The sequence below is a fragment of the Polypterus senegalus genome, chromosome 4 (assembly GCF_016835505.1).
Source record: "Polypterus senegalus isolate Bchr_013 chromosome 4, ASM1683550v1, whole genome shotgun sequence".
Classification (NCBI taxonomy): Eukaryota; Metazoa; Chordata; class Cladistia; order Polypteriformes; family Polypteridae; genus Polypterus; species Polypterus senegalus.
In genome coordinates this window covers 238,081,619-238,106,541 of record NC_053157.1, presented here as the reverse complement: position 1 = coordinate 238,106,541, position 24,923 = coordinate 238,081,619, and the positions used below count along the sequence as shown (strand labels likewise).

General features: G+C 43.7%; 1 protein-coding gene across 3 annotated transcripts; it reads left to right on the top strand.

The window, feature by feature from the left end:
- Positions 1 to 2,370: 2,370 nt before the first annotated feature.
- On the top strand, positions 2,371 to 23,867 carry LOC120528240 (zona pellucida sperm-binding protein 4-like). Of its 3 annotated transcripts, none has more exons than XM_039752361.1 (12): positions 2,371 to 2,527; positions 2,616 to 2,737; positions 2,829 to 2,901; positions 2,973 to 3,131; positions 3,206 to 3,393; positions 22,279 to 22,376; positions 22,451 to 22,578; positions 22,712 to 22,901; positions 22,977 to 23,124; positions 23,257 to 23,332; positions 23,527 to 23,649; positions 23,730 to 23,867. In XM_039752361.1, the coding sequence occupies exons 1-12, from the start codon at positions 2,377 to 2,379 to the stop codon at positions 23,849 to 23,851; spliced, it is 1,578 nt and encodes a 525-aa protein (XP_039608295.1). In that variant the 5' UTR covers positions 2,371 to 2,376; the 3' UTR covers positions 23,852 to 23,867. The 3 variants fall into 3 exon arrangements, with proteins under 3 accessions (XP_039608295.1, XP_039608294.1, XP_039608293.1); XM_039752360.1 differs by lacking the exons at positions 2,371 to 2,527; positions 2,616 to 2,737; positions 2,829 to 2,901; positions 2,973 to 3,131; positions 3,206 to 3,393 and adding exons at positions 20,984 to 21,177; positions 21,260 to 21,381; positions 21,472 to 21,535; positions 21,608 to 21,766; positions 21,839 to 22,026; XM_039752359.1 differs by lacking the exons at positions 2,371 to 2,527; positions 2,616 to 2,737; positions 2,829 to 2,901; positions 2,973 to 3,131; positions 3,206 to 3,393 and adding exons at positions 20,984 to 21,177; positions 21,260 to 21,381; positions 21,463 to 21,535; positions 21,608 to 21,766; positions 21,839 to 22,026.
- The last annotated feature ends 1,056 nt before the right edge of the window (positions 23,868 to 24,923 follow it).

The window sequence follows — 24,923 nt, the reverse complement described above, 5'->3', positions numbered from 1 at the left end:
GTAGGCAGGATTAGATAGATAGATAGATAGATAGATAGATAGATAGATAGATAGATAGATAGATAGATATGAAAGGCACTATATTATAGATAGATAGATAGATAGATAGATAGATAGATAGATAGATAGATAGATAGATATTTGTCCCCTGGGGGAATTTTGGCCTTTGAAATAAAGTATATTATTATTATATTTTTATTATGAACACGCTAATAAGGCACAAAATAAAATCATTTTTAAAAGTGATAATACATCTATATAAAACCATATTTGTGTCAACAACATACATACATTGCAGAATCTTGGGTACAACAAAAGAGGTCTAAATTAGCACCACTTCAAATTATAGTATTTGAGTATTTGAGCGGCAGGTAAAACCAAAACAGACAGGAATATAAAGAGGGTTTAGAAGAAACTAAAAAAAAAAAAAAAATAGTTCCAGAGCTGCGGACATTTTATACAGAGGAATGTAACAAGGTTACAAGGAAAGGAGGGCAAAGGAAAAATGCCGAGGGGAACATCGGGAAGATGGAGAAGTTCAGACAAAAAGGCAGGGATGTCCTTTGAACAAATTCATATCCAGACAAAAGATCGAACGAAAAATGTAATCAAGTGCTCAACATTCAAACACCGTAAGGTATTAGGTGACAAAATTAGCTAAGCGAGCAAGCCACTACTTACATAACGGGTCATTCCCAAACTAATTTTTGAACAAACCCCCTAGTTAGAAATACTCGTCACGTTTCTTCTCTTCTTTTCTTCCTTGATGTTTAATGATTTTCTCTCATTAAAGAAACGTCGACCAGCACAGAGGTCACTTCTACACGGTCTTTGTGTGGACGTATCAGTCCGATGCCGTGACGTGCTGATTGCTCAATTAAGCTGCGCGAGCAGAAAGAGTACCGCCGATTTCCCGCGCTTCATTCTCGCGCCTTCTCACTAACGAGTCACCTGCGCGCGCCGCCGCCGTCGATGATTAAGGGCTCATTTATACTTCACGCTCAGAACGCGTACGCCGTCCGCATCATGGCTGCCACGCGTTCCCAGCGTTCATTTCACGCGTCCTCTGAGCAGGTCCTCAGAAATTAACGCGACGCGTGCGCGAGTTGCAGTACCAGCAAAAAGTCGGGGGGCGCAGTGTGCTAAAAGTCGGAACGTGACGTCAGAGTCTCTGTTTACTATCTACATGTGACAGCAAGCCTCTATGGAGATCCTTCGGGGATCGATGTGCGCGCTTTGCTGTGTGATGAATGGTTCAAAGTGTTGAAGCAAAATGCCGACATACAGATGCATTCATGGTGCTTTTATATTCAAGCGTCGCATATTCCCGATCGTAATGACACGATACATTTTAAAAGTCTCACATACCATCTTTTGTGTCGTCTTTTTAAATTTTTTTATTTTTGCAACTTAACAACAGCAACACAATGTATAGCGTTATATTTGAACCACTGAGAAAAAAATAAAGGACACGGTGAAAACGTGTATTTTGTGATTAAAGTGGAAATTTCGGCTTTAATCTCGAATTGTCCACTTTAACCTCGTAGTTTACTTTATCATTAAAGCAGACCGTCGTAAACGTCATCCCAGTTTTTAATCGCTACGAGCTTCTTTGACCTGACAGCTGCGGCAAGCAGCAAAAGATCACCACACAGAACAAATTAAATGTCTGATATTCCAACTCTCTGCACATTTAGAATCTTTAGATTCATACTTGATATCACTTTCATGATGAAATGCATTAAAGTGTGTATGTTACATTTTACATATAATTTCATTTAAATAATGAATACTGTTAATAAATACACACATGTGGGTGACACGGTGGCAGAGCAATAGCACTGCTGTCTCGCAGGGAGTTACGTTGCTGGTATTTCCTGCTTGTATTCCACACTGTGCTCCGGTTTCCTTCCAAAGATAAGCAGATTTGGGGATTTGGTGCCGCTAAAATGACGCTAGTGTATGTGTGTGTGCTTGTATTCACCTTGCGATGAACGGAGACCTCGTCCAGGGATTGTTTCTCAGTCGTGCCCAATGCTTGTTGGAATGGACACATCCCTGGATTGATGGATTTAATCAAAAAACATCCTTTTCACAGATATTGCGGTAAGGTGTTATCGGAATTTAATAGGTGTTTTAGGCAACTCACAACACAGAGAAGCCAAACATGTCCTCACCGTGATAATATCTCACACTGCCACCTGGTGGACTCCTCCAGATTTACGTAAAGTACGCGCGCAAGTATAAACACTTCAACGCTTGCGTAGCAGGAGCGTCTGCTGCAGCATGCGTCGCGTCGCGTGAAGTATAAATGAGCCCTAACCCGCGCGCGCGTTCTCTCTTTCATGTCGTATTCCTGTTTGCCGCATTCACAGCATGGCGCGTTTGGGTTGCTGGTGTCTTTTCTGGTTGGCAGTGTTGGACGCTCATTTTGTCTCTGCAGCTTTTGGGGATGTGACTAAGAAATGCGACGAGGACAAGGCGATGGCGCTGTCGTTTGAAGGTTCTCCAGCAGTTTTTCTCCAGAGTGAGTGCGACGTCTTCTCGACCACTGGACATAGTCTGCGCCTGCTTCTTCAAGTAAATGTCGCCCTACTTTTTTTCTAATTTTTCAGAGACGAGAGGCGGACTGACAAAGGTGACCAAAGATCTCCCGGGAGTCGTCCTTCGTGTAATGTCTGGCCGCACCACACTGACGGTCCCCTTTTCTTCATCATACGCTCACGTGTCTGAGCAGGTGAGTAGCGCCGACACTTTTTTGCAGTTTGCATTTTAAAATCGAGCTGTGCATTTTCTAGTTTAGGTTTTGTGAATCTCGTTTTCCTCAGGGCTCCCACCATGTCGTGACCATTGCTGTTGGATCTCGATCAAATGTGAAAACCTTCACATGCCCTAAGCCAGGTATGTTACTCTTCTGGGTTGGCACCCCGAGTGTCTCTCCCATCTTCTAAATGAACTTTCGACCATCGCAGCTCGCCGATCTGGGAGTGTTGCTGAGAGATGTGCAGTTACAGCTAGCGAGAAGCTCCCTTGTGGAGGGTCTTCATCCATCACTCAAGCTGACTGTGAAGCCAACAACTGTTGCTACGATTCCAGCAGCAGCACCAGTCCATGCTACTATGCCAATGATGGTGAGTTGTTGTGGGGTGTGAGTGAGGAAAGCGGGCTGCTGCTGGATATTCATGCTTGTGTTTGCTTTGTCCAGTGACTGTGCAGTGCACCCTGGATGGCCAGTTTGTGGTGGTGGTGTCTGAAAATGTGACCCTTCCTGCCCTGGATCTTGGGTCCATCCAGTTGGTGGACAGCAGTTCCCCCAGCTGCAGCCCTGTGACCAGCCTCTCCAGCTTTGTCATGTACCAGTTTCCAGTCAGTACCTGTGGCAGCACAGTTCAGGTGAGACTCCATTGGTGGATTTAGTAATGTTGGCTAAAAGTGGCTAAGATGTTTTGAGCTGTCCTATCTAGTTAAAGATTTAATGAAGGTTGACTTCTGGTTTAGAATTGTATCTTGCCCTCTTTCTTCTTTGGAAATTTTTTAAAGGCAAGGTGACTTTCCTAAACCACTAGCACAATTTAGGAACTAGAAGTGATTAATGTCCCATTTTCAGGTGTCTGGTGGCAATGTGACTTACCAGAACACCATGTCTGCTGCCATCACTGTGAGGACTGGTCCAGAAGGCTCCATCACCAGGGACAGTGTCTACAAGTAAGGCTTCTGAACCTCCTTCCTCTAACCCTAAATGTGCTCTACCTGCTATGATGTGGTGTTTCTCTCCTCAGGTTATTCTTCCAGTGCACCTACTCGGGAAGCCAGGATGTGCAAGTGGAGGCTGAGGTGTATACTGTGGCGCCACCTCTTCCAGTAGTACAGCAAGGGCCATTTGACCTGGAATTGGTCATTGCAACAGGTACTACAGTGGGTGGGGTAAATGTTGGCTTGATCTAATGAGAATCACTTGAAGATAATGACAACTTTTATAAATACTCGATCCTTTTTGAGATGAGGATAATGTTGTTGTAAGAGTGCAAGTTAACGTCCCCCTTCTCCCCTCCTTTCCATGGGCAGATTCCTCCTATGGCTCCTACTATGTGGATGCTGACTACCCAGTAACCAAAACTCTGAGGGATCCTGTGGCTGTGGAAGTGCACATCTTGAACAGGACTGACCCTAACCTTGTGCTGACTCTTGGGGACTGCTGGGTCACTCCAGGACCTTCTGCTTCCAGCCAGCCCCAGTGGAGCCTGCTGGTGAATGGGTAGGTGCATCTCTCTCTGTGAGGGTGGGGAGAGATTGATCTGTGCTAACTCGAAGTCTGCTTGTCACAGGTGCCCATACACAGGGGACAACTACTTGACCAGCTTGGTGACTGTGGACAGCACATCTGGAGTGGCCTACCCAAGTCATTACAAGAGATTTGTGTTTGAGATGTTTGCTTTTGTGGATCCTGTAGCTCAACAAGCCTTGGCTGAAAAGGTGGGTTTACTTGCCAAGTGTTTCATTTTGTTTCTCTGCTGCCTTTGAGGCTCTTGCCGTCACACGTGATATTCTTAGACTTCAGTTTGGTGTGGTAGAATCCATAGTCCTGACAAAGTGTCTTGTCTATGGCCCCTGTAGATCTTCATCTACTGTGTTGCTGCTGCCTGCTATCCCTCTGCCACAGACCCCTGTACTCAGAGCTGCTTTGAGAGAAGTGAGTAGCCTGAGGTGGTTTGCCTGTTGATCGTGGCTTTAATGTTTCAAATGCATTCTTGTCTCTTATGCTATTCGGACTGAGTGGTGTATGGAGAGCTTGTCTCTGACAGTGGGCAAAATCTGTTTGGCTTTTTTTTTTTTTATATAAATGTGTGTCTAAACCTTATTTTCCAAAACCCCTGCCATCAGGATCTGGCAGAGCTGTAGACAAGTTGGCACGAATTGCTTCATCCAGGAGGAATGTGCTCCTTCACAGTGGTCCTGTGGTCTTGGAGGCTGACCACGTGCAAACATCTAAGCTGCAGGATGAAGGTAATCCTTTTTGAATGGCAGTAAGCCAGTATATGTCTTTGTTAATGCAGATTGGAGAGTAAATTTCCTTGTGTCTTCCTCCCCCAGCCCCTCTTGCCACTGGATACCTGGTGCTGGGAGCTGCAGCGGCCATGTTGACAGTGGTCCTAGTTTTAGCTGTAGTTGCTGTGAGGCGGTTCAACTGGCAAAAAGTGAATCTGAGGATTTAATAAAATTTTATTGCTGCCTGACTTAGTTTTTGTGTCTCGTTTTTGGACAACTAAAGCAGGTGTTGGGGTTTTTTTTTAGGAGGGAGCTGCCCCATCGTCACTACTTCAGCCATTTAACTTGCCAATTCCTTTAGTAGTGGTTGGTACTACCTTGGCTCGCACAACTAACGGTTTCAGATGTAGGCTTTTGTACGAGAGACCATTGTGGAGTACTGGTTGGGTTCTACATTCTAATTCCGATCTTCTCAACTTCCTGTGGTTTCATGCGAGTTGTGGTTGGGGGTTCCACCCCCACCCCCACCCCACCCCACCATTCGTCTTGGTGTTTTAGTTTTGTGGCTTTGTTACTTTCTGTGTTCATGGCTGTCATTAACCATAAAGCCTGATTTTTCTCTCCGTAAGGAGACGGGCGTTTAACTGCACCCCGGAGCACTCGCTGAAGGTCCAAAATGCCTCCCTCGTTATGCCAAAGTTCACAGGGCGAGAGAACTGCTCCTGCGGACGCTACTTCTGCAAACGTTGTCAGGTTTATACATATACGTTATGCAAATCTGGACTATTTCACCAGGTGCCAGTGCGAGATCTTATCACGGTGAGAACATTTGGACTGTGTTTTAATTTTAATGAAACCTCCATTAAACGTCGAGGACCACTTGCCACTCTATCTGAAAAGGATGGCCGTTTAATAATTGCATCCGTCAACCTGAAGATGAGCCCATTCCAGCAAGGATCGGGAAGGAAACAATCCCTGGATTGGGCATCCGGTCACTGCAAGGTGAAGACGAGCACTCGCATACACTGGTTTCATTTTAGTGTCACACAACCAGCATGCCTTTGAAATGAAACCCTTGCCCACTGTAGAGACCCACCAGGAAACCTGCAGGCAGGTAACGACACAAGGGGCGCGACACCTTGCGGGACAGCAGCGCTACCGTGCCGCTGCCATGTGTATAATTAGCAGTATTCATTATTTGAACGAAGTTAACGATCTGTAAAATGTAACGGACTCTAATGCATTTCATCATGGACGTGATGTCCAGTATTCAGAATTCTAAACGTGCAGAGTTGGAAAATCAAATGTTTTGTGTGGCGATTGCTGCCGGGTCAAGGATTGAAGCCCTAGAAGCAGGTAATTAACCTCGTAGTTTTTCTTTTATCATTAAAAATACACCGTAAACGTATTTTTAAAACCGACCCACTTTTTAAAGAGTGTGCCGAGATTAAAGCCGATATTTCCATTTTAATCACAAAACAGAACTGTTCATGTGAAGGGTTTTTTTTTTTGTGTGTGTGTGTGCGTCTCAAATACGCTGCCATACCAAAAAAGACGGTATGTGAGACCTTTAAAATGTATCGTGTCCTCATTACGATCGGGAATATGCGACGCTTGAATATAAACGCACCAGGATTGCATTTGTATGGCGGCATTTTGCTTCACCACGTCAAGCCATTCATCAGACCTGGAAGTGCGCACATCAATACCGGAGGATCCACAAAGCGGCTTTCTGTCCCATGCAGATAGTAAACAAATTCTGACGACCAATTCCGACTTTCATCACGCTGCACCCCCCGACTTTTTTTTTTTTTTCTTGGACTGCAACTTGCGCGCACTTAGCGTTAATTTCTGAGGACGCATCAAATGAAGGCGTGGCAGCCATGATGCGTGCGCATTCTGAGCGTGAAGTATAAACGTAGAAGTTCAAACAAACGAGCAGAAATGTGCTTTAGTAAAAGTTGAAGCATCCCATTGAGCTTCCTACTTAAGTAATGTTTAAATGTCCATCCAAGCCCGCGTTTTGTGTCTTTGAGGTACGTGTCCATGTTGACTGGACTCCTTGACTCTACAGCAGCAGACGGCGTTAGGTGTGCCTGTTGAGTTAAATACACAAACGGCCCAGGATTTTCCATTTAAGATCAGAATGATGGAGGTTATGTTACTGATAAAGCCCCAGAGAGTTCAAACTTGAAAGCCCCTTCCCTCGTTATGGACATCACATGAGTTAATAACTCAGGTGCAGGCATTGAAGCAGAAAATAAAAATCCCAAACTTTACATTGGGTCTATTTAAAGTTCATTTTTTTGTTAATTACATAGTCGGTGCCCCAATAAATAGAGCTGGTGCGACATTGGATTCTCACAAGTGCTGATACGCGATTCCAGTACAAATAAAGCTCAGGGTGTTTAAAAACGCACATGAAGTAAATATGAGCATCCAGCAGAGGGCTGCTCTCGTTTATTAGGGAGACTGCAGCTTTTTACTTGTCTCAGATTCCAAAATGGGAGCAAGCATTTGCCAAACATGGGATTCATTCATTGAGACCCTTTGAACAGTACACAGTGGCGGCCCCCGGCCGTATGTTGACCAAACAGGGGCCACATCGGCACTTTATTAAAAAGGTTACTTGAGTTGCCTCCACTTGTCTCTTCTCATTTCCTTGTCTGGTTGCTTACACGGCCGTAATGCTTTGTCCCTGTCGGCTGGCGTGTATGGCTGTAGCTGTTATATATTGATGACCTCAGTTACTCATTTCTCTCTCTTTATACTAGCAAAATACCCACGCTTCGCAGCGGAGAAAAGGTGTGTTAAAGAAGTAAAGAAAAGGAAACATTTTGAAAATAACGTAACATGATTGTCAAAGTAATTGTTTTGTGTATTTGGCCGCAGCGTCACCAAGTTGATTTCGTCTAGCTGCATCAGTACCACGAAGTCTGACACACCTCCTTTTTAGTGTTTTCTCACAGCTTGGATTGCTGCTTTTATAATCGGTTTGAGTCTACACATTATATATATATATATTATATTTCTCTCTATATCTAAAATCCAACATCTATCTGTCTGTTCGCTTTTCACGAGAGAACTACTATCCATTATTTGCTTGAACATTCCGGTTGACTTCTCTCCTCGCACTAAGTATCACAGTTCACTTGCAGGAGCGACTTATTGAGGCGAATCTGAGACATCGGCTCAGAGGGGAGGGGCAAGTGGGCGGGGCCCTCCTCACTCACGCGCCAGTCTCCATTCGGGTCGCCACGTGTCGGAGTGTTCCTTGCCTCCGCTTAGCTAGCCATACCTGTTTGTTTATTGATATTTAACGATTGTCCTGTTTCATTACTGGGTGGGCATGAGCCACAGGGGAACGGCTAGTTCTAAATAAAATAGTCCATGGAATAAACCTCACACATCATGGTGGCACACTGCATGAGGTTTATCACTCGATTGAACAAGCTGGGTCATTTTGTCAAGTGGCAATTAGAGATATGTCTGCGATCATATAGTTTGAGACACACTTACAAGCAGAAGAGGCCGGCGGCATCACGCATTGATGCTTGTGAATCAATTTCCATGTCAACTTTCTTATTTTGAGATAGCAGAAAAATTTTGTTGATGGGAAGCTAAATTTAGAGTGTAACTGTCTTTAGGATGCAAATGCATTCTCTCTATACAGATCTCTAAATGATTTAATCCTTTTTTTTTCTTTTTCCAAAACATTAAAAACTGTTTAAGTTTGAGAGGATGGAAAAAGGTGGACTTCATGTAGTGTCACATAGACGCATAGGGAGGCAGCTAAATGGACCAAAAGAGAGGTCATTTCATGCCAGGCCAGTGGGGTTGCAGGGTGCACTAAACTTTCCTCTTTTATCTCTGCAGACTGGATATGGGACATTCTGTGTGATTCACGTCCAATGATGTCACTTCCAGTTCCAGCCCCAAGATCATCACTTCCGGTCCCAGGCCTCGATTACATTACTTCTGGTTCCGGCACCCGAGGACGTCACTTCCTTATAGTCCCCCCAAAGAAGGACATCCCTTACAGTTCCGGACCCCATTGATGTCACTTCCACCTGCCTGCATTAAATACAAGGCCACATCCTCTGTAACTTCAGTTCTGTTTTGGACTCAATTATGTACACATCTGTGCCTCTCATTTTGCAGCCAGGCTTCAAGTATATGGGTGGCTATGTGCTTGGCTGTGTGGCTGTGTGGATTTTTATTTTTTAACTGATTTGAATAAATAGAACTGGGGTGAAGGTGAACATCCAAAAGTGTGCGTGTGGGTTTTGAACTTTGTAGGAGTTGGTTAGCAGCATCCTCTGAGGAAGCAGTGATATTTCAGTTCTGATATTTAATCTTATTATTTTATTTAATTCTGTGTTTAAAATTGTACTAATATTATGTAAAAAAAAAAAAGTCAGAACTAAATAAATTTAGGTTTTTCCTGTTACAAGACCCCAAATGCTGGTCTACACATACAGGGAGTGCAGAATTATTAGGCAAGTTGTATTTTTGAGGATTAATTTTAATATGGAACAAACACAGTGCTATCAGTCAATCCAAAATGTTAATAAACCTGAAACCTGAATGTTTCACAACGGAAATGTGAGTGTGAACATCATCAGGGGAATACATATGTGCGCACAATTATTAGGCAACTATTAGTGTGCAGATTTATTATGCAACTAAAGGAAAAATGAAAATTTTCCCATCTCACTTGTTTATTTTCATCTGTTATAGTGAGAATAATAAACAAACACCTCAAAATTTACAAATAAACATCTCTGACATTTCAAAAAAAATCAATCAATCAATCAATGACCAATAGAGCCACCCTTCTTTCCAATAACAGTCATAAGCCTTTCCATTCATGGAGTCTGTCAGTTTCTTGATCTGTTGACGATCAGCTTTTGTGGAGCAGTGACTACAGCCTCCCAGACACTCTTCAGAGAGGTGTATTGTTTTTCTCCCCCGTAAATCTAGCGTTTAAGAAGTGCCCACAAGTTCTCGATAGGGTTTAGGTCAGATGAGGAAGGGGGGCCATGTCATTATTCCTTCATCTTTAAGGCCTTTACTGGCTGGCCACGCAGTGGAGAACTTCGATGCAAGTGATGGAGCATTGGCCTGCATAAAAATCATGGTCTTTTCCTGTATCACTGTTTGAAGAAAGTGTCTTGAAAAACTGGCAGTAGGTTTGGGAGTTGATTTTGAGTTCATCTTCAATGCAAAAGGTCCAACTAGCTCATCTTTAAAAATACCAGCTCATACCAGTACCCCACCTCCACGTTGGAGTGGAGCTCTGTGCCATTACTGATCCACAGGTCCATCCATCTGGTCCATCAAGAGTCACTCTCATCTCATCGGTCCATAAAACCTTTGAAAAAATCTGTCTTCAGATATTTCTTGGCCCAGTTTTGACGTTTCAACTTATGTTTCTTGTTCAGTGGTGGTTGGGTTTCAGCCCTCCTTACCTTGGCCATGTCTTTGAGCACTGAACACCTTGTACTTCTGGGCACTCCAGGTAGGTTGCAGCTCTGGAATATGAAAGTACTGGAGGATAATGGGTTCCTGGTAGCTTCACGTTTGATTCTTCTCAAATCTTTGGCAGCTAATTTGCGTCTTTTGTTCTCAACACGTTTCTTGCGACCCTGTTGACTATTTGCAACAAAATGTTTGATGGTTCTGTGATCACACACCAATATCTTAGCAATTCCAAAAGTGCTGCATGCCTCTGAAAGACTTTTTACAATTTTTGACTTTTCAGAGTCAGTTAAATCTCTTTTTTGGCCCATTTTGCCCGAAGAAAACTAGCTGCCTAATAATTCTGCACACCTTGATATAGGGTGTTGATCTCCTTAGGCCACACCCTCCCTCATTACACAAATACACATCACCTGACGTGCTTAAATCCAATAAGCATTCAAGTTAATACAGCTTGGAGTTGGAATATACGCATAAAAAATGATGATATGGTCAAAATACTCACTTGCCTAATAATTGTGCACACGGTGTATTTCAAAGCAAGTTACGTTTCAGTCAACAAAATACACTCACTGTTCATAATGCCCTTAAACACAGTTTGAATATCGATGATCAAAGAGATTAAATGGCCTAAGGAATACAGTCAGCAAGATCAAATGTTTCAACCCAACAAAGCAGTCGGTGCAGCGAGCACGTTACTGATAAGCTTATGACAAGCCCGCATTCCGAGAGATTTGTTCACGTTGTCACAGTGTCCATTGCACAGATAGCCACAGAGTGAAAATACCGTTTTTACTCGTGTGCAAGACGCGCACCCTCGTTTTTACAAAGAAAATCGTGATTGCATAGGAAGGGTTTAGGGCAGGGGTGGGCAGATTGAGTCCTGGAGGGCCGCAGTGGCTGCTGGTTTTCGTTCCAACCCAATTGAAGTAACACTTCTGCTTCACTTTAGTGGTCTCGCTCGTTAAGATTTTGAACCCTTATTGCGTATTTTAATCTTAAACAGCTGTAGTCTTGGTTTTTAATGGCTCCTTATTAGGAATAAGATGCAAATGACAAAAGAAAACAGCATTTCTCCATTTAGCTTGTTTAAATTTACACCTCTGTGTGTACTTATCATGCACTATTGGGTTTAATTAAATACTTGGAAGAAAAGTGAAGAGAAAAAAGTGAAGCACTAAGAATAAGTCATCTGTTTTAGACTTCAAATCATTTGGATGATATCCTTAGAAAAGAAAAAAAATCTACAGGGTGGGCCATTTATATGGATAAAAATTGGATCCAAAATGGCCGACTTCAAAATGGCCACCACCCATCTTGAAAAGTTTCCCCCCTCACATATACTAATGTGCCACAAACAGGAAGTTAATATCACCAACCATTCCCATTTTATTAAGGTGTATCCATATAAATGGCCCACCCTGTAGAATATGAGAATGACTTGACATGACAGGGTTAAAGCAACTAACAAGCCATGAAATTAAATAATTGACATGGATTGGTTATTAATTAAGCAACTGGGTTGGAACAAAAACCTGCAACCAGGAATGAATTTGCCCACCCTTGGTTTAGGGCACGTTTTCCGCGAAATGCCCTTCTGTTTTTGTTGCATGACGAAAGTTCTTCTTTCTTCTGTTACCAATCTCGAACACATGACTCTGGAACACCGTACTTGCGACCTGCTGCCCGATTTCTTATCTTCTCTGCTTCTAAAAATCATTTTTAGTTTCTGTCCTGCCGTGAAGGAGCGTAAACGCTTGCTACTATCCATGCTGAATGACGACGCCAAACTGATTTGAAAACGCGAGCGAGAGAGAGAGAGAGAGAGAGAACGAGAGAACGAGAGAGCACGTACGCGAGAGAGAGAGAGAGAACGAGAGAGTACGCACGCGAGAGAGAGAGAGAGAACGAGAGAGCACGCACGCGAGAGAGAGAGAACGAGAACGAGAGAGCACGACGAGAGAGAGAGAGAGAACGAGAGAGCACGCACGAGAGAGAGAGAGAGAGAACGAGAACGAGAGAGCACGCACGACGAGAGAGAGAGAGAGAGAACGAGAGAGTACGCACGCGAGAGAGAGAGAGAGATGAGAGAGCACGCACACGAGAGAGAGAGAGAACTAGAGAACGACCTGCTGCCCGATTTCTTATCTTCTCTGCTTCTAAAAATCACTTTTAGTTTCTGTCCTGCCATGAAGGAGCATAAACGCTTGCTACTATCCATGCTGAATGACGACGCCAAACTGATTTGAAAACGCGAGCGAGAGAGAGAGAGAGAACGAGAGAACGAGAGAGCACGTACGCGAGAGAGAGAGAACGAGAACGAGAGAGCACGCACGTGAGAGAGAGAGAGAGAACGAGAGAGTACGCACGCGAGAGAGAGAGAGAGAACGAGAGAGCACACACGCGAGAGAGAGAGAGAACGAGAGAGCACGCATGCGAGAGAGAGAGAGAGAGAGCACGACGAGAGAGAGAGAGAGAACGAGAGAGCACGCACGCGAGAGAGAGAGAACTAGAGAACGAGAGAGCACGTACGCGAGAGAGAGAGAGAGAGAACGAGAGGACCACGAGAGAGAGAGAGAGAGAGAGACGCAGAGAGAGAGAACGAGAGAGAGCACGCACGCGAAGAGAGAGAGAACGAGAACGAGAGAGCACGCACGCGAGAGAGAGAGAGAGAGAACGAGAGAGGACGCACGCGAGAGAGAGAGAGAGAGAGAGCCCAAGCAGAAGAAGTAAACATTATATTACATTTTCTCGTGTATGATGCACACCTGATTTTCTAATGCTAATTTTCGGGAAAAAATGTGCGCGTGATACACGAGGAAATACTTGACGGACGCCAGTGATGCAGCTGCACGGACGAGGTTCTCGGCCTCTTGCGCCAGCACACTGCATGGTGACGATTTGTACTGCCAGGACTCAAAGGCAATGACGTGCGGTGAGGTTCATGGCTGGTGACTCCTTCAGAGTGAGATTTACAAATACATGAACCCCAACGAGTCGCTTATTCACTGTTCAACTGGCAGCATGCACACGGACTACTGGTTATGTTTCATATCTCACACCCATAGACAGGTAAGGCGTATATTTTGCTAAGAAGGAACGGCGGTTCTGTAATGCTGGTCATTAAACCCGTTATTTAATTCCAGGGCTTGTTGCTGCTCATTCTGCCACAGCAGACATTTCCAAAAGCGATGATTTTCTGTTTCTTTCTAAGAACGCCGTCAAAATGTTTTGGTGACCTGAGAGATCAACCTTACCGAGACCTTCACCATTGTTCATTTTCAGGTATTGTGCGGTGGGCACAGGTGAGCTGATCACGTGGCGGCTCGTTTCGTGTCTCATTATTGTTTGGCTGCTAAGTAAGGAAGAAGAGACAACTAGGGGGCCTGAGTCACGTTAATTAACATTAAGGCAAAAGAAATTAATTAGCAGTAAAATCTGGTCAATAATTAAGAAGATGGTTAGAATGAAAACCTGCAGCCACTGCGGCCCTCCAGGACTGGAGTTCGCCCCCCGTGGTGTAGAAGAACATCAGCGACGAGCACCTGTTGGACTCACATGCGCCCCCTTAGAGACGGCACGGTCCTGTCAGCCTCACCTTGTGCCTTTTTAATGCGGTTTTATGTCGGATTAGCGAGACTAAGTATGTCACACACATTCATTAAAAGAAAGTAGCCAGACTGTGGACAGTCAGGGTGAATAATAAATGCGTCTGCTAACATTATATTGGCAACATACAGAGAGACAGCGACAGGCACGCGAATCAACCCCATGTGTGAGGAGAGCGCAGTCCGAGGTGAGGTGAGACTCGTTTCTCCCTTGTATTTGAAGAGGAAATGCGCCAATTCAGTGATTTTGACTATAAAAACGATCAAAACTATTGGAATCATACAGAAAACAAACTTATAGCACAAACCAGTGGACACATTTATTTTATGTTATCATTATTAGTTTTTTTTTTAATTTTTTACTTTTCATGATGACAGGCGAAGCTCCGCACGTCCCTGGGCGTGAGTGCCACTGGTCTGAAGTCATGAGGTGAAGAGCCGTCTGCTGTCTTTGGAACAATGCACGATGTTTTCCACAGCAGTGACACTTTCTGAAGCCTTAGGGACAGACTGAGCAGGTGACAGATGACACCACAAAGTTGGTCATTGCAGGCCTTAAGAACTCGAGGACTGACCCCCTCCGGTCCTGCGTGGTGCTCCCTCAGTCATCTACTTATACTCGATCATCAGTTATGGACTGTGCTCGCTGATGGTCAAAGGTGGGCTCATCATTTGCCATTCCAGCTGGCATGGTAGGACTTGTTGGGGTAATAGGGGAGGAGGACTGGTTATTGGAAGACAATGGCAGTGTTGAGGGCAAGTTTTTTAAGAAATGGCTTCAGGGTGTTAGCTTTGCCCACATCCCCTCCCAAAGACCCTGAGCCCTGGAATCCTGTAACAACGCCCTGACTACTTCGGACATCCTTCACGTGATTCTGTTTTCTAGTTTCGCTTAGTAAGCGTCCTTTCCTTCACTCCGCTTTTTCTTTCGCGCATGCCATGTGTCCTTCAGAGATCCTCCTTGTCACCAGATTTGAATGCTCTTCTCTTTTTATAGCTCATTTCAGTAGACCTTTTAGCTCCTCAGTAATTCAAAGTCTTGCTGTTTGTGGGTCCTACTGTGTCTACACAGAAGTTAACACAGTGTGTGACGCAGTGACAGAGTCCCTCTACATCGCCCCCATTTGACTCGCACATCATTTCCCAATGTGTGTAATTTGGAAACAGCCCTCCTCACTACTCTGGTGATGAAAGGTGTGACACCCCCCTGTCAAGTCCCCTCAAAATACAAGAAAGTGAGCGACGGAATCAAATCAAGCTCGATACACAAGAATGGTCAGTCAAGGATCACAACATCAAAATCGTTCAACTACCTTCTCTGTCCTTGTGGTGTTATGGGTCCACAGCTCGTGGAGAAAAGGCCATTGATTTTAAATAAATAATCACCGCACTGAGGCGGCCGTGAGGGCGTTGTTGTAGCGAGCCGCGGGGCAGTCGTCGATGTGGGCGTTTCTCACCGTGTGCACAGGTGAGGAACTGCCCACATTTGTGATTGTCCCGTGGCTAATGCTACAGCTGTGATGGCCCCTCACGTTTTAAAAAGAAGCGCGAGTTGGTTTTATGGGGGGAAGAAAGAAACGTTCGGAGGAAAAAAGAAATGGAGAGAGAAAGAAGGAAAGGAGAGGACGGAGGTTACCGGGAGCAGGAGAGGAAGCAGACGGTGCGTGAGTGTGGTGAGCGCGCGATCGAGCGCTCGTGGGCAGCTGCGAGGAAGCTGGGTGTTAGGCCGACACCCAGGTGTTTGTGTAGATGTCGCTCCCGCTGAGCGATCTGGTAGCGGGAGTGACAAGGTGAAAGCGACGGGCCGCAGAGAGGCCATGGAAAAGGCAGCGGAAGTCGGGAGACTTGGTGATGGAATCCCCAACGTGGGCGACCTGGCCGTTGAGGGTAATCAAGTCTCGGGACTGGGATGAGTGCCAGACCGAAGCCAGGGATCGGGAGGTCTCCAGTCTCGAGCGTGTGATGTAGGAGGGCAGCTGCAGAGAGCGTCTTGCCTGCTGCTAAGCCCGTACGGGATAAGCAGGTGAGACGCATACAGAAAAGAAGCACCAAGCTTATTTGTTGTTGTTTTTAAAGACAGCTTCCTGATCATTTTAACCTCCGATTTTAAGGATTGTTTTTTCCATTTATTGATTTTTAACCCCCACGTGTTCTTTTAATGGATTATTTATTTATTGAAGAACTTGAAGATCTGCACTATTTATGGAACACTGTTTTTGACTGTTTTTAATAAAAGCACTGTTGCACTTTTTGTATACCTTCCCCTTGCTGGAATCATTTGCCTCCATTGACTAGCTCACTCGGTTACATTATCGACGGTGTTGGGTTCGAGTGCTTCCAATAGCAATGGGAGTGTGGAGCCAGAACCCACATCGTCACAGTCCTACTGCAGACAGTCAAATGGCGACCCCTGCTGGACCAATCATTAATATTCAGTCAGCAACAAACACCGCTTGTGACCTTCCACAGTATTTATACTGGGTGTCTCGCAGTCATGTGGGTACGTGTCTGGTGGAAGTCACACACACACACACACACATCTCTGACTTCAGGCAGTTGAGTTCACTGTTATTTTTCGCTTTCTGTCAGATGTTTCATTCTTACAGCTATTCTGCACACACCTGCCTCCACTTTCAGCATGTTACCTCACTGAGACTTATGCAGCCAAACAGAAGCCCCCCCACCACCCCACAAATATATATATATATATATAAATATATATAAAGTAACTCTGGGACATCAGCGTTCTAATGCTCGTGAACTGAAGTAAGTGACAGTCCTTCTGTGCCCCCCTAGCACCCCCACAGCCGACTGCTGCCCAAGGCCTTCTCACCTCCCCTACAGGTAAGTGCACTGTTAGTCACTAAACGATACAAAGACTGATTTATTACAATGTCTCTCGAAGTCTCGCGATGCGACCTTTCACAACAGCTTACCATCGAATCACAGGCCTGCAGCCGGCAAGAAGATGGATCAGGTTGTGGTCAGATGTGCCCAAAGGAGTAAGAAGATTACACTTAAATACATCTTTAAGATTTGAATACGGCAGGCCCAGCTTGTTATGTCTGGTCACAAACTGATAGACATTTGTCCTTACTCCTCCTAAAGTGACAAGTCAGCAACAAATTATAACTGCAGTGAAAAATTGACCTGATCCAAAATAATTCAATGGATGCTTTCTGCCATTAATACAACTGTAAAATCCACTTAGAGCAATCAGGCACACAGAGACCCTTATCCTTTTACTATTTCTGTCTTTCCAACAGATTGGTGTGTAACAAGCATGTTTATTAATAAAATCCATCACATCATAAACATTAACTCTGCATTTAAAAAATCGCACACCAAAAGCCATACAGTAGAGGCTTATGCATTGCATATGGGATTCCAGCAGATGGCACATCACAAACATTAACACTGCTTTCAAAAATTTCACACACAATGGCATATTACAGAAACAAATGTGTTGCATATGCATTATATGTTGCTCTTCAATCATCAGTGTTGAGGTATTTAACCCATTTTAGACAGCTAACACTTCTTTTACAAATCCCACAGCCAAAGGCATATACTAGAAACATATGCACTGCATTTGTAATTCCAACAGATGGCGCAACTCAGACACTAACAATTCTTTACGAATACCACTCTTAATGGCATATAACAGAAACAAATGTTATGCATTTGTCATTCCAAAAGATGGTGCATCACAAACATTAACAAGGCTTTTACAAACCCCACTCCTAATGGCATATAACAAAGGCATATGCATTGCATTTGTAATTCGAACAGATGGCACATCTCAAATATTAACACTGCTTTACAAACTTCACTCCTACAGGCATAAAAGAAACAATTGCATTGCATTTGTCATTCCAACAGGTGGCACATCAGAAAGACTAACATAACTTTTACGGATCCCACTCCCAATGCCATATAACAGAAACAACTGTCTTGCATATGCATTAAACGGTGCACTGAAATCATCAGCACTGAGGTCTTTAACCCATTTTAGACAGCTAACAGTGCTTTTACAAATCCCATAACAAAAGACAGAGAGATATATGCATTGCATTTGTAATTCTAACAGATGGCGCATCACAAACACTAACAATTCTTTTGAATCTCACTCTTAATAGCTTATAACAGAAACAACTGCATTGCATTTTTCTTTCCAACAGATGGTGCATCACAAAATTAACACTACTCATACAAATCCCACTCCCAATGGCATATAAGAGAAGTATATACATTACATTTGTCATTCTAACAAATGACACATCACAAACATTAACACTGCTTTCACAAATCTCACACACAATGGCATATTACAGAAACAAATGTGTTGCATATGCATTATATGTTGCACTTCAATCATCAAAGCTGAGGTCTTTATCCCATTTTAGACAGCTAACACTGCTTTTACAAATCCCACAGCCAAAGGCATATACTAGAAACATATGCACTGCATTTGTAATTCCAACAGATGGCGCATCTCTTAACACTAACACTTCTTTATGAATCCCACCCTTAATGGCATATAACAGAAACAAATGTTTTGCATTCTTCATTCCAACAGATGGTGCATCACAAACATTAACAAGGCTTTTACAAATCCCACTCCTAATGGCATATAACAGAGGCATACGCATTGCAGTTGTAATTCAAACAGATGGCACATCTCAAACATTAACACTGCTTTCACGAATCCCACTCCCAAAAACATATAACAGAAACAATTACGTTGCATATGCAGTATATGGTGTGTAGCCGCTGTTGCGTCTTACCCGTGCCTGACTTCGCCTTATGCGTGTCAAAGAAATCTCTCAGTCCAAAAGTTTGTTTTAAAAATATTTAGTGAAAGTTAAAGGCAAATAATCCATACAAGAATAAAAAGAAAAATAGTTACAAAAAAAAAGAAAATGTATCTTCTATAAACTTAGCTTTTCTTAAGAAGCTTTGGTTATTTCTGTACTTAAACGTTCTTTCTTTCTATACTTAAAGGTTCTTAATTTCTTCTTCTGTATGCATACGGTTCAACTCTTAAATATTTTATTTTATGTGTTACTTCACACTCAATAGGCCCGTAGGCTGTTGGCACATAGACATGCATAAGCACGAACGCGAGCACAAACAAGAACACGGTTAAAAAACCGTATGCCTCTGTACCTTACACAAAGGCAAGGCTAGACACTAACTAACGAACATTGTTTACTCATAACTGTTAAGAAATGACAGGAAAATACCAACTTAATTCTATACACGGGGGTTATAGGAACCTCCCATATTTTATGCATTATCATCTAAAAAATATTCATATATTTTATAGAACTAGGAAAATGGCTCTTACATGGTGCACTGCAATCATTAGCACTGAGGTCTTTAACCCATTTTAGACAGCTAACAGTGCTTTAAAAGACATATAGTAGAGACATATGCATTGCATTTGTAATTTTAACAGATGGCACATCATAAACACTAACACTTCTTTATTAATATAACTCTTAGCTTATAACAGAAACAAATGCATTGCATTTTTCTTTCCAACATTCGGTGCATCATAAAATGAACACTACAGTACTTATGCCTCTATATGACACTGGGAGGGGGATTTGTATAAGCATTGCATATGTCATTCTAACAGATGACACATCTCAAACATTAACACTGTTTGGCGAATCCCACTCCCAATAGCATATAACAGAAGGAAATGTTTTGTATCTACATTATGTGATGTGCTGCAGTCATCAGCACTGAGGTTTTCTTAGACTTTAACCCATTTTAAATTGCTAGTTTAAGATTATACAGCTAGTAGCATATGAATCATTAAAGGGTCTTCTTTTCCAGCAGGTGCCCATCCAGCAGAAATGCATACAACAAATGACTACATTAAAATGCATTTCAAATAAACGTACAAATAACCAAGAACCATTTCACAGAGTATTGCAATTTCAAGTTGCCTATTCATCATTCTGAAATAATGTATTCACATGTCAGTACCTTACGCAAACATTTAATTTTTGACTTAGTAAAACTTACTTCAAAGAAACTGTTTATTTAATTAAGTTTGCCTTTATTTAATTAAAAATGTTCTTGAAGTCTTTATTATTCTTTTCCTGAATATTATATGGGGTCCCCATTATATATTCACGTCACTGGAAAGCAGCAGATGAAGTAGATTAATTATGTGTTGTCGTCTTTACTTTATCGGTACAATTGAGTAAACTTGTGACAAGTTTAAAAAGGGATAACACGTCATTTTAATTTAAAAATAAAATGGGAAATTAAAATAAGTCGCAAAGGATATTTTGTCCCCTTTAATAAATTTGCATTAGCTTTGGGGAAAAATCAATTCCTGCGCTGCACGGTGACGCATTGGTGCGCTGACGTATTCCTCACGTAGATGCAGCGTTAATTGAATTGTTATTTAAAAATAAATCTTGAAAGGTCTATAATAAGTTCATTTTGTCTTCATAATTTTATCAGTGAATGTCTCATAAGAATACACAATTTGTATTATTTACAGTATTTTTAAATAGTCATAATTATTATTACCATCTTTTGGATTTTTGTATAAAGACTCGTACTCAGAGCCCCCTATTCTTGATTAAACAGGTCTTTCCCAAATCGTCTTCTTTATAAAGCCCCTCCTTTCACATTCGTCACGTTTCTCCTCTTCCTTGATGTTTACCGATTTCCCTCACTAAATTAACAGACACATCGCCCCGCAGAGCGTTCACTTCTACACGATCTTCGTTTGGACATCTCAGTCCGATGCCGTGACGTGCTGATTGCTTAATAAAGCCGCACAGCATAGTGAGTGCCCCCGATTTCCCGCGCTCCATTCTCGCGCCTGCTCACTAACGAGTCACCTGCGCGCCGCCGATGAGGATTTAAACCTGAGCTCGCGCGCTTTCTTTTATGTCGGTTTGGCGTCTTAACAGCATGGCGCGTTTGGATTGTTGGTGTCTTTTCTGGATGGCCGTTTGTTGGACGGGTGTGCAGTTTGTTTTTGCAGTGTCCGGAGACGTGACTAAGAAATGCGACGGTGACAAGGCGATGACGTTGTCATTTGCAGGATCTCCGACCCTTTTTCTCCAAAGTAAGTGCGGCGTGTCCTCGAGCATTGGGACTTGTCAGCGCCTGCGTATTCCCGTAAATCTCATCAACTTCTATCTTTTCAGAGACGAGTGGTGGAGTCGTAAATGTGATCAACAATCTCCCAGGAATTGTCCTCCGTGTAATAGCTGGTCGCACCACATTAACGGTGCCCTTTAATTCCCCGTACGGTTATGCGTCCGACAAGGTGAGTAGCGCTAACGCTTCAGCCGTTGGTTGCCGTTTTTAATTAAGTTTTGTAGTTTTGAGCCCCTCCTGCTCACTTTAGGGCTTTCAGTACGTTGTGACCATTGCTGTCGGATCTCGATCAAATCTGAAAACCTTCACGTGCCTTAAACCAGGTATGTTTCTCTTCTGGGCTGGCACAGTGAGTGTCTCTCCCGTCTTTTAATTGGGCTTTTTGACCATGGCAGCTCGCCGATCTGTGAGTGTTGCTGAGAGATGTGCAGTTGCAGCCACTGAGAAGCTCCCGTGTGGAGGGTCTTCATCCATCACTCAACCTGACTGTGAAGCCAACAACTGTTGCTATGATTCGAGCAGCAGCACCAGTCCATGCTACTATGCCAATGATGGTGAGTGGTTGGGGGCTGTGAGTGAGGATAGGTGGCTGCTACTGGATATTCATGCTTGTTTGCTTTGGCCAGTGACTGTGCAGTGCACCCTGGATGGCCAGTTTGTGGTGGTGGTGTCTGAGAAGGTGACCCTTCCTCCCCTGGATCTTGGGTCCATCCAGTTGGTGGACAGCAGTTCTCCCAGCTGCAGCCCTGTGACCAGCCTGTCCAGCTTTGTCATGTACCAGTTTCCAGTCAGTGCCTGTGGCAGCACAGTCCAGGTGAGTCTTGGGGATGTCAACCAGCACTGGCCAGAGAGCCCACTGCTGCAAATTTTGTTCAATAAGATTTTAGGCTAAAAATAGAATTTGTATTGTGTAATCTAAAACTACTGCAAATAAGGGCTGCTCTACCCTTGAATGATCTATACCCCCTTTGGAATCCTTGCAACCAGGATTAGAAAGGCAATGCTACCACCTCCTACTAGATCACCTTTCTGGTCTATGGGTAAATATTTGATGTCCCTGTTTCAGCTGGCTGGTGGCAATGTGACCTACCAGAACACCATGTCTGCTGCCATCACTGTGAGGAGTGGTCCAGAGGGCTCCATCACCAGGGACAGTGTCTACAAGTAAGGCTTCTGCACCTGCTTCCTCTAACCATAAATGTGCTCTCCCTGCTATGATGTGGTGGTTCTCTCCTCAGGTTATTCTTCCAGTGCACCTACTCGGGAAGCCAGGATGTGCAAGTGGAGGCTGAGGTGTATACTGTGGCGCCACCTCTTCCAGTAGTAGAGCAAGGGCCATTTGACCTGGAATTGGTCATTGCAACAGGTACTTTAGGGTCCCAGATGGTTTGACATGCTAATCTTTCTCAGAAAGGCTTGAAGGTTAAAAGCGTTGTGGATTTGGAGCTCTGAGGATCATGTGGTTAGGGTCTGAAAGTTTGTATCCTTTCCATGGCCAGATCCTACTTATGGCTCCTACTATGTGGATGCTGACTACCCAGTGACCAAAACTCTGAGGGATCCTGTGGCTGTGGAAGTGCACATCGTGAACAGGACTGACCCTAACCTTGTTCTGACTCTTGGGGACTGCTGGGTCACCCCAGGACCTTCTGCTTCCAGCCAGCCCCAGTGGAGCCTTCTAGTAAATGGGTAGGTGCCTCCTGTGGGAGGGTGGGGAAGGTGAGGATGGCTGTTCAGTACTAACTGGAGGGTGTGCTTGCCCAGGTGCCCAAACACAGGGGACAATTATTTGACCAGCTTGGTGACTGTGGACAGCACATCTGGAGTGGCCTACCCAAGTCATTACAAGAGATTTGTTTTTGAGATGTTTGCTTTTGTGGATCCTGTAGCTCAGCAAGCTTTGGTTAAGAAGGTGGGTTTCCTTGCTGCTTTTTTTTTGTTTTGTGGTTAATATGGTTTTGCCTGAAATTCTCAACTGGCTTCTGAGACTCTCCATCCCAAGGAATGACGAATAGAAATGTTGGTCCTTGATCTTTCTCTGTAGATCTTCATCTACTGTGTGGCTGCTGCCTGCTATCCCTCTGCCACAGATCCCTGTACTCCGAGCTGCCCTGTAAGAAGTGAGTAGCTTGTCTTGGTTTTGGTTGTAGATCTCCTAGTAGAATGTGGCCTTACGGTTTCAAATGTGGCATCCTGTCACTCAATACAAACCTGAGTGGTGTATTGACCGCTCGACCCCGTGTGAAATCTGTCTAGGTACTTTAAGGGGGTTTTGTGAGACTAAACCTTATTTTCTGATTGCCCCTGCTTTCAGGATCTGGCAGAGCTGCAGACAAGTTGGCACAAATTGCTTTCTCCAGGAAGAATGTGCTCCTTCACAGTGGTCCAGTGGTCTTTGAGGCTGAGCAGGTGCAAACATCTAAGCTGCAGGATGAAGGTAATCCTTTTGAATTGCAGTAGGCCAGGATATGGTTTTTGGTTAATGTTGACTGGAGAGTAAATTTTTTGTTCCCACAGCTGCTTTTCCCATTGGATACCTGGTGCTGGGAGCTGCAGCTGCCATGTTGATTGTGGTCCTGGTTTTAGCTGTAGTTGCTGTGAGGAGGTTCAATGTTCAAAAAGTAAATCTAAAGTATTAATAAAATTGCTGCTTGACTTGTGCTTTTTGTCTGGTTTTTGGACCAACTACAGTAGCACCCAACAGATTGCAGGTGTGGGTGTTTTTTAGGAGGGAGTTGCCCCCTCCACTACTTCAGCCATTTAACTTACTAAATCCTCTTATAGTAATGGCTGGTATGACCTTGGTCTTCTCTGGGGTGGTGGCTGCTGGTCAAAATGGGGGTGGCACCTTCTCTCGCACAACTAATGGTTCCAGCTCCCTTTTTAGATGCTGTAAGCTTTTGTACGAGAGACATTTGTGGTGGGTTCTACATTCTATCTCGGATCTTCATGTGGTTTCATGTGAGTCGTGTGGTTTTTTTCCTCCTGTGTCAAATCCGCTGCTGTACTACCTGATACGGTTAAGGTGTGAAAAAAAAAAAAACACGGTATAAGACATTTAAAATGTGTCGTGTCATTACGATCGGGATTATGCATCATTTTAGTGTCGCCAAACGTTCATGTCTTGGGAAGGAAACTGGTACGCAGTGTGGAAACAAACCAGCACAAACTGCAGGGACGTGACTCTCGGCGGGACGCAGCGCTACCCCTCCGCCACCGGTTGTAATAACAGTATTCATTATTTACTAGAAGTTGAGTTTCAGTAAATTGTAATATACACACTTTAAAGAATTTATGCATGAAAGTGATATCCTATATCAAAGGATTCTAAATGTACAAAGTGCTGGAATATCAAGCACGTGTGGCGATTTGCTGCTATGGGGACAGGAGGAAGCCCCAGAAGAAGGGAGCGAATAACTGGGTCGGTTTTAAGATATTTGAGGGTCTGATTTAATGTACGAGATTTAAAGTGGACATCGTGAGATCAAAGCTACTTAAATCATAAAACAGCTTTTCCAAGTTTTTTTTGCTCTGTGGCTAAAATCTGCAGCCGTACAGTCCGCAAGGACCCCAAAAAATAGACGGTATAGAAAATGGTACGTGAGACCTTTTAAAATGTATCACTCTCTTACACTGGGGAGTATGCGACTCTTGAATAAAAAAGCACTACGACTGCATTAGTATAGTCCGTCGTGTTGCTTCACGACATCG

Excerpts from the sequence above, each read along its gene's own strand:
- LOC120528240 (XM_039752359.1), top strand. The coding sequence starts at position 20,997 with ATGTCGGTTTGGCGTCTTAACAGCATGGCGCGTTTGGATTGTTGGTGT. Across the intron at positions 21,178-21,259 it reads TCCGACCCTTTTTCTCCAAA|AGACGAGTGGTGGAGTCGTA; the intron begins GTAAGTGCGGCG and ends CTATCTTTTCAG. Across the intron at positions 23,650-23,729 it reads ATCTAAGCTGCAGGATGAAG|CTGCTTTTCCCATTGGATAC; the intron begins GTAATCCTTTTG and ends TTGTTCCCACAG.